This window comes from Zingiber officinale, chromosome 1A, assembly GCF_018446385.1.
Source record: "Zingiber officinale cultivar Zhangliang chromosome 1A, Zo_v1.1, whole genome shotgun sequence".
NCBI lineage: Eukaryota > Viridiplantae > Streptophyta > Magnoliopsida > Zingiberales > Zingiberaceae > Zingiber > Zingiber officinale.
Genome location: NC_055987.1, coordinates 174,582,858 through 174,592,802, shown reverse-complemented (window position 1 = coordinate 174,592,802; position 9,945 = coordinate 174,582,858). Strand labels below are relative to the sequence as shown.

General features: G+C 32.3%; 1 protein-coding gene across 3 annotated transcripts; it reads right to left on the bottom strand.

Annotated features, from left to right (window-relative positions):
• Positions 1-4,551: 4,551 nt before the first annotated feature.
• On the bottom strand, positions 4,552-8,316 carry LOC122038458 (F-box protein At4g35930-like). Of its 3 annotated transcripts, none has more exons than XM_042598216.1 (6): positions 8,061-8,316; positions 7,831-7,924; positions 6,352-6,759; positions 6,169-6,243; positions 5,137-5,246; positions 4,552-5,060 (listed from the first exon to the last, which is right to left on the bottom strand). In XM_042598216.1, exons 3-6 carry the CDS (start codon positions 6,697-6,699, stop codon positions 4,802-4,804), a joined length of 792 nt encoding a protein of 263 aa, XP_042454150.1. In that variant the 5' UTR covers positions 6,700-6,759; positions 7,831-7,924; positions 8,061-8,316; the 3' UTR covers positions 4,552-4,801. The 3 variants fall into 3 exon arrangements, with proteins under 3 accessions (XP_042454150.1, XP_042454151.1, XP_042454152.1); XM_042598217.1 differs by having other exon boundaries at positions 7,886-7,924; XM_042598218.1 differs by having other exon boundaries at positions 8,066-8,316.
• Positions 8,317-9,945: the final 1,629 nt, after the last annotated feature.

Sequence of the window (9,945 nt, the reverse complement as noted above, 5' to 3'; positions counted from 1 at the left end):
TAACATAAGAGAGAGGACTAATGGTCAATCTAGTTGGGAGAGCAGAAATAAAAATTAAAGAAAAATTTTCATCATTTACTTAATTAAAATTTTCAGATGGAAGAAAAATATAATCCATCAACGGATAGTTTTGAAGTCAATATACCATATACCAAAAAAATGACGCATGTATCCTTTTTAACTCATAAAATTATACCATGTATCTAAAAAATGACGCATGTATTTTTTTTTATTTACAAAATTACGTTGCATGTATCCACCTTCTTCTATCAAGATAAGCAAATAGGAAGAGATTTCTTCACTCTTTCTCTTCTCTTCCTTCGAGAATAATTTTTCATCATAAATTCCTTTTCCTTCCTCATCCACACTTGAGAGTAAACAGAGCATAAGGATTGTCATATTAAATTTTAGGCAGTTCTTTGTCTCTAGACTTGAATTGATAATTCTTAACCAACTTGCCATATAAATGTTTGGTTTATATTTAACTTATAAATAGAGGTTAAATAAATTTAGGAAGTAATCCCTAATTTATTTCAACAAATAATTAATTATAAAATTAATTAATTTTTAAAATTATTCAAATTTTATAACTCTTTGAAATAATTTTCAAATTGAAATTAAAGTCTTAATTAAGTTGAACTTTTAATTAGACTCATAAATTAGTACCCTAGACTCATAAATTAGACTTAATAAGAATATGTCAGACTCATACAATAGTATAATGCAGAGACGACTCCAGCAGCAAGCTACTATAACGAACTCTCCCTTATAAAAAATTAATTTAATTTTTTATATCAAATATTAAAATGATGAAAATAACTATTACACTTGATCTAAAGGATCCATATTTGTAATTAAATTGAATGATGGTTAATTTTATAATTAATATTTTAAATTTAATAAAATAAATTAACCTTAATTTTTTTAATTAAATTCTATATTAGTTAATCAAAATAATTATATATATATATATAATTATTTTGATTAACTAATATAGAATGTACCCAAGTCACCAAAGTCACTCACTCACCTTCAAAAAGCTAGCAATATATACAACCTTTTAAGGGATATATATATATAGTTCCCGTCATGTGCATATGACTTTGTAGGCTCATTTAGCTAATGACAATGTACCCAAGTCACCAAGGTCACTCACCTTCAAAAAAGCTAGCAATATATGCAACCTTTTAATTAAGGGTACAATCAGCAAATCAATCATCTTATAAGATTATAATATTAATGTTAAGTTCAATGATCAATTATGCCCCTCTATATATCTATCTCATATAAACTAATTCTTCCGTATTGACGTAATTAGTATTTGTATAGATACTTGATCTAATAGATAATTTTAGGATCAATTTTTAACTTGTGTGAAAATATTTAGATGGATGTTTGAGCTTCTCTATACAAAGGATAAATATCCTCCGTGATTTATCATCTTTCAAAGTGTGTGGAGCTACCCTAAAAAGGACACTAAAATGACGGGTTCATCTTTTGATGCTATAAATAATATATTAATGCTCTCGGAGCTATAATGCAACGGTTAAATTCTCCAAGTGGTTAAATAAACATTTAAGATTTGAATTCTAACTATAGCACATTGTAGGGATTTCCTCTCGTGGGATAATAAATCTAAGAACGCTGATTGTTTGGATGAGAATCTATGATTACTTTTTGATTTATCTTGGTAGTCAAAAATTTCTATGAGTCGAGCCAGTTATGTCCATAATTAACAAATTTGAAAAGCGAATAATAAAAATAAATAAATAAATAACATATCAAATATGGACAAATTTGAAAAGCGAATAATAAAAATAAATAAATAAATAACATATCAAATAATTATGACAAAGGAGTCGTATCTCATAGATTATTCTTGAACTTTTTCATATCTCAGTGTGTGTTGATATTGTATTATTGACGATAGAATTCATACATATTATTAATGATAGCATATGGTATATATAAATATCATTACAAGTGAAAATAGGAAAATACATAAATTAGGAAAACAATAAGTATTTCCTAATAATAATTATTCTCTAATAACTAAGAAATAAATAACTATTTTCTAATAATAATTATTCTCTAATAACTAGGAAATAAATAACTATTTATTTATAATAATTATTTCCTAATACACCCTCTCAAGATGGTGTGACATCAATCTTGTTACAAATAGCAAATAGTCGAGGTCTAGAAAGCGACTTGGTAAGTGCATCAGCCAACTAATCCTCAGTAAAAATATGAGTAACTTGCAGTTTGGAGGGCCAAATTATCAGTGAAAAACACAGCATGCGTGGTAACTGGAAGAAACAGATCTGTCAAAAGTAACTTAATCCATTATATCTCAGATGCCGCAGAGGCAATAGCGCAATATTCAGTCTCAGTCGAAGAGCACGCAACCGTGCGTTATTTGGAAGATGAATCAAGAGTATTTGTGAGAGATAGCCGGCGAGTGATGTCGTTAGTGGCAACCATTGTAGAAGACGACCGATGGGTATTCTTTTAGAGCAAAATCTACCAATGCGATCAACGAAACGATGATTTGTTGAACTTTGCCTTTGATGAAAGAAGACAACAATTAGAAGGAGACGAGGTGTTGTTGTTTGAAGGCTGGAATCTGACTTGTCATTGGAATAAGAGCAGCAGAGAGAGAATGCTGCATTTTGGTGGTTGCATATGCTGGAGCAGATGTAGAAAATATGCTATTGAACAAAACTTGGAAGAAAAAAAATTTGCTATTTGGCCTATCAAAAGATGGCTAAAACAATACTCATGAAGGAAAAACCACTATAATGCGGTTGTTGCTTAAAAAAAACAAACAAACAAAGGAGAGGAGGAAGAGAATGATGAAATTTGATGTCTTTAGACTTAAGAAAAAAGATAATAATATTGCTCTTGCTATGAGAAAAAATAAGAAGAGAAAGAGAAAAGAGGATGAATTGAATCTCGCTATTAATGCACCTTTTGAAAGAAGAAAATAAAATTATTATAGAGATCACAGAAGTGGTCGGACAGAAAGAACTTTTTTTTTTTACGGCGATAAGGCCGATGGTGGGTTGCCTTTGGATGACGACACCTCCTTTGGCCACAGCAATAGTGGCAGAGAAAGGAGAATAAAACTAAGGTTTTGCTCTGATACCATAATGATGATAGAATTTACACATATTATTAATGATAGCATATGGTATATATAAATATCATTACAAGTCAAAATAGGAAAACACATAAATTAGAAAAATAATAAGTATTTTCTAAAAATAATTATTCTCTAATAATTAAAAAACAAATAACTATTTTTTAATAATAATTATTTTCTAATAATTAAAAAATAAATAACTATTTACTTATAATAATTATTTCTTAAAACATATAATAGAAATATAGCATATAGTGATGGGACAAAAAGTCAATTTTATATTTTAAAATCACTATAATTAAAAATATTTTGTAGTATCACCTCTCGTTTGGAATTATCTGACATCATAATTTATTTCACTAAAGTAATCGTATCATTATCACTTTTTATTATAATATATTAATTACATAAAAATAAAAAGATCTTAGATAAGAAAATATTTTTATTAATTAAACATGTAATTATAATAATAATTTTAGAATCTAATAATGATTATTATACATTTATAATTTTTATAGATTATTATTAATATAAATAATTAAATATATACATTTATAAATAGATTATAAATAAATGATTATAATTTACTTCTCATCATAAAGTAAACTAAACATTGTTCTCACGTATACCATTTAATTAGAGGATGAGGATGATAAATTTATTATAATATAATAGGGATCAATTAAAGGAGGATAAATTTATTATATTTACTATAATATAATAAGGATCAATGATTTACTTCCCTTAATAAGTATAATCATCTTGCTACCATAAATAAATTAACTATTAACCCCTAAACATAAAAATTGATAATCCCAATTAATCTCATTAACTATTTCTGAGGTGATCGGTCCGGTCCCATGAAAATTTCCCACCGGTCATCAGGTAAATTGGGAAGCACACACGGCGGTCAGTCCAGAAGCCCAATATCCTTTAACTACGTTCCTTATTTGGAAAAAAAAATTCTACAAATATATCATAACTGGAGTTTAAATCACGAGTACCTGAGTGACAATTTGAATATCACACCATGACCCAAAGATTTAACCCCTAAACACAAAGTAACGATAGGAGATGATTTCTCCAATTAACTGATGTTGGACCAAAGGCCAAATACCTTCTGAACAATCCTAAAATGGAGACTTGCCCAGTTAAAACATCAACGTGTTTCTTCTTTTGATCTATTGAAAGATAAAATAATTACGAAAAGATGTTTTTTTTTCCAAATTGAGTAAATATTAATTTATTTATTCAATTATTATCTTTGATGTAATTATATTTCTTAATTTACATTACTTAAAAATAATTACAACAGGCATGTATTGTTATTTTTTGGCATTAGAGGAATTACAAGAATGAGGCAACTATAAAAAAAATAATTCAAAACTAACCAGAACTTAGAAAAGTATAGGAAGAAAAACAACATAGAACTTTATAATAGACATTTATATCTGAACTAACATACCCTATATATGGGGAAACTATACATAGAACATGTAAAGGACTTATAACCAGGTTCAGGTTGCATGATTCTGACCTTTAAAGACAGGACCACAAAAACCAAGCTACTGCATTTGAAAGACAAAAAGACATGTACATGACAGCAACAAATGGATTGAATCATGCAGAATGGCCAAGAACTTGGAAGTTGGTGGCTCAGCGAAGCTTATTCTGGGCTACCGCCTGACAGAGCTCATCTTCATAAAACAGAACCCTTGTAGAAGATACAGGCTTGAGAACGGGCTTTGGCAAGCCTGGTGGCAACATGTTTGGTTGAGGTAATGCAGAATCTGGGAATAGAACAGCTGCAATCTGCTTTATGTCAAGCAAGTGAAGGCGAGAGCGAGGACCACCATGCTTTGGAGCCTTTGGTGTATGTGGGATAGATCCCCAAATACGTTTTCCTTCTGCCTTGCTGAAAATGTACAGGGTTGAAAATTATTGCAAGCAAGTCAAAGTATATCGCAAGATATGTGATCAAGAATATGCACTTTGCAAAAGGCCAATGTTCAGTTGGCACTGGAGTCTTGGTGTTAAGCATTTCCTGCCGTGATCTGTCTGGAGTTGTGTAATTGAAATGATAATGTCTGGCCGCGATAACCTGTTATATGGAGCAAAATAAAGGTGAAAGAGAATAATGAATAGAAATAGAATATTTTGGTTGATGACCTTGGATCCAATTTTGAGATCAGAACAATAAGACAATGAAGGTAAATCTTTAGATATTGAGAATTTTGATGTTGAACAAAGGCGGGTAACTCATTACTAGATTCTTTTTCTAAGACACATGCTAATATTGGTCAATTTAAGGGAATTTTCTACTCAGAGCACAATATAGATGTGCATCTAAAGTACATATTCAAAAAAGACAAGTTATATGCATAAACACAAAAGTCAAGACACAAAGGAAAATAATAACCAGGTTATGTGTTAGTAAGAGAACCTTTATTACTAGATAATTGTTTTTATTAGATAATAATTTATAGCTATTTTTACTTCTATATGCATGAGAATTATTACATAATTGTTTTTTAAAATGTAAAATAAAAACTGAAGTAATGATTAACCCATGTGCATTGAAGATCAAAATGTTATTGCTAATTTGGGATCACTAAAGACATGTGAACATGGCAAGTGCCTACTTCCAAAGTTAGAAGCATGCTTATTTATTAATATGACACAACTATATTGTGGTGAAATCAGTAATCACCTAGAAATCAGGGCTTGTGGTTCAGAATTGAATTCTCCAAAAAAAAAAAAAAAAGTCATGAGGTCCTTGCCAACTTCAGATCAAAAATAGATAAATAAATGTCATATATTACTTGTAACAAGGGTCAAGGATATGCAACTTCACAAAACATGAGTGAACCATTATTACCAAAATTAAAACAGCTCCTACGTCAAAATGAGACATTTAAATCTTGCCATGCCATTAAACTCGTTGAAAAAAATGAATTCTTAACATCAATTGTTATTGCAACAGCATATTTAAACAGTTATACAAAAAACAATAATACACTTACAGCTGCTCGAATTCGCTGGGAAACATGGAAAACAGCTCTTAGCTGATCATGATGCAAGTGGCAGAGAATTTTGATCTTTATACAGAAAATAAGAAAAATGTGATTATTTATGAAATAAAAACCATAAACCTTTGGACCAAAGTATAGCAGGTGATAGGAAAAACTCCCACACTGGTGACATACCAGGATATCCATGGGAAGAGATTCAAGTCTTGATTGGCTGTCAAATTCAACACTTAGTGGTGTTTTAGGTGTTGCTGGAAGTTTCTGCCGTTTAACCTCATCTACAATTGGCTGAGGTGGAACTCTGTTAGGAGAGATCATTGATGTATCACCTTGTGTAACATCAGCCTGATTCAGCAGACTAATTTTTGCCATCTCAGTCTCCAATATTATCCTTTTCTTTCCTATAACAGTGCACAATTTGTTTGACATCCTTCTGTGACGCATTTGTGCAAGTGCGCCGGGTTTTAGGTACTTGTTTTTCTTCACTTTCTGCTTTTGCTTGAAAGTCATAGGTTCCAAACTCATAGACCTAACTTAAAAATGTAAATGCTTCACCTGCTACTAACTTCTGTGATTCCTAAAGATCTGAAAGGGGATAGTATTCAAACACAAACACAAAACACATAGTAGCAGATAGAATGGTCAAAGAATGATAAGCAAAGAGTTCTATAATGAATTTATGATATAGTAGAACATCATAAGAATTTGGAATATGTAGGAAAGTAACATAAAACCAATGGATGATATCATGTTTCTTCATAGCAGCAAACCAAATCTACAGTGGCTAAAACTAAAATCAAGCAGCATAACTGAACAAAATAATAATAATAATAATAATAATAATTAAAAAAAAAAAAACTACATCACCAAAATGAAGACAAGGCAGTGGGCTTGAGTTTCCTACATAACCAATTGTTCAACACTGGTTGCTTCCTTACAATCAACAGGTGCATTTATTTAAAATACAGTTCAATACTAGTCCCTTTATCAAAAGATTAATCTAATTATTAAAATCATTGTTTCTAAAAGATTTCTGTGAAACTGCATTTGCATCCTCGTACTTATACGATGTGAATCACCACATCACAGATAACCTATTGAATTAATCTACAATTAACTTACAAATAAAGCAAGTTACTAATACAACTCAACTTAATGTAGTCTAAGTATAGAGTAGACGAAAAAAACACTGCCAAATCCGGTTCATCTTTATTGAATCCATATATCACTAACGAACATATTTTTTGACTTAACTATACAATAAATAAAAAAGAAATAACTATTTCATACTAGAACAAATATTGGCAAAAGTATCACGCATGCCGTTTTTATTGGTATGCATTAGAAATTGTATACAACTCTTTCAATCATTATCTTTGCATGAATATTAGTTAATACTGACTATTTTGTAAATAATAACACCGTATGCAACTACGCATCTGGGATCTGAATATTATGATCAAACCAATACGCATGAAACTGCGTCGAAAATTTTCATGCAGAAAATATAATAGATTTAAATAAAACCAATAACCATTCCCCTATTTGGAAACAAGTATTCCATATTAAAATCCCTCCTGTATCTGGATCTACCAAATAAACTTTCTAAACCACGAAACGTTTGAATCAAAAAATAAAAAACAAGACAGGTAATACCAGAACGACTGCTTAAGATGCGATCTTGAACAGAGAAATCAACGAAATGGCTTACAATAAGAAATAGCTTTAGCACAAATCCAGCATCCTTCACCTGAAACCAAAAAAAAAAAAAATCAAGAGCTGGCGACTCCTGTTAAAGCTGACAAATATCAACATCAATATCAACAAAGAAATCGAAAGAAAAAATTGGGAGAAAGAGAAGCAACACAGCCGAAATGCCACACAACCTTACTCTCAGAGAAATCAAATCCCGAGATCCTAAAATCCAAACCAACACGGCAAGGCAGGAGCAAGCCAAAGGCAGTCGGCTGCCACGGAGGAGGCAAAACAAAGATCCGAGAGCGATAACTTTTTATCCTTCCTTTTTCGAATTCGTCGAGGATACGCGCCAATATTTTGGTGTACAGCGAGCCGCGCGGATTGAATGGCGAGATTGGGAACGACGCGATATCAGAAACAGAACCCTAACGGACTCGACGCCCCCGATGGTGGAATTGGACGTGGCAAGAGCCCATTGACGGGGACCAGCTTAGTCGATGTCGTGGAAGTTACGCCGTTAAGCACCGCGCCAGGTCGGACGCCCGGAACCCAAAACGTTGCTTTTTTTGGCATTTTATAGAGCGGGAAAAAAAATGGAGGGTGGGCTGGTTAAAACTAAGTTGTGGAGGGAGAATCCGGTATTAGGATATTATCAACATGGATTTTAAAACTGAAAAGTAAGGGCCAGATGAGGCTAGGATGGGATGGGATGGGATGGAGATGAGGATGGGAGCGGGAGAAGGATATTGGTGGCGAAGCGGTGGAAATGTTCTTGCAGCAGATCCGTAACTCCACGCGGCTAGGGACTTGAGAAATGTAATCTTCATTTTTTATTTCAAATTGTAATTTTACTGCTAAGCAACTAAATAACATATTGATTGATTAGTAGCATACTTATTATCTAAAACAATAAAAATTATAAACAATGTAGAATATGGTACCCTGAAGAGTGATCGATCGAGAAATCAAATGTCCTTGAATACCTCAATCGGCCAAGCTCAATTCTTGATCATTAAGGTTTGGCATCCCCGAGTACTAAGGTTTGACGTCTCGAGCACTAAGGTTTGGCATCTTTGAGAGCTAAGATCGATCACCCCCAAGCACTAAGGTTTGACATCTCCAAACACTAAGTCAAGGAGATTTCATTGGTTAGATCGGGTTCTCTAATCGCCTTCTAATGAATATGTGGCATCTTATGAGAGGAGAAACTTATAGTAGCCGCTAGATTTGGTCCTTGAGATTTCCTACAAATATGTGACATTTGATATTTGAAGAAACAACTAACGATTGTCGGATTTGATTTCCATACCAACCTTTACTAGTTGGGTAGAGAAACACGCAACATTTAACGTGATAATACTTTTCTGTCAGTTATATAAGTATCACCAAGGGTAAGACAAAAATATAATTTTCTTCTCATGCACAGAGACATCTCTTCTCCACAAAGTTTTTTTTTTCTTCTTCTCTCCTTTTAGCAAGCTTTCGATTTATTTTATTTGATAGCGTTAAATTGATTGTACCGATAAAGCAAGCCAAACCTAACATTGTTTGCCTCTCAGATCGCCGAATCTTAGATCATGGACAGACGAATCTAGCTTTTGAAGAGGAGGAGCCCAAACAAGAAACAAACACCATCAATAATTAATAATCAAATACATGGTAAACTATTAAAGTTGATAGATTTAAGAACATCAGATAGGATTTTTTAATAGTTCACTTGGTTCCCAAGCTTCTAGCAAAGTTAAACATTGTCCTCAGGGTGTAGTGCAGACGGTGGGCGCATAACATTTCTGACATAATGGTTAGGGGTCGATTCTCAGGAACTGACAATCTCGGGTTTACCCCACCATGCACCTATGACATGTGTACCTGCATGTACTTCCTTCCATATTCGTAGGACCGACACTAGGAGGCCGCTAAGATAGCGGATTTAACTTTCTAGCAAACTTAAACATTGAAAAATTTGGATATTAAAATAGCCCACATTAATCACAAACTTCAATTAAGTATCACCTTTGCTCCAATCCATTTTCTTGTACAAATTTAAGCTTGCCACCATCGCTCTAGAGGTGA

Excerpts from the sequence above, each read along its gene's own strand:
- LOC122038458 (XM_042598216.1), bottom strand. The coding sequence starts at position 6,699 with ATGAGTTTGGAACCTATGACTTTCAAGCAAAAGCAGAAAGTGAAGAAA. Across the intron at positions 6,244-6,351 it reads CTCTTCCCATGGATATCCTG|ATCAAAATTCTCTGCCACTT; the intron begins GTATGTCACCAG and ends TTCTGTATAAAG. Across the intron at positions 5,061-5,136 it reads GAACATTGGCCTTTTGCAAA|CAAGGCAGAAGGAAAACGTA; the intron begins GTGCATATTCTT and ends GTACATTTTCAG.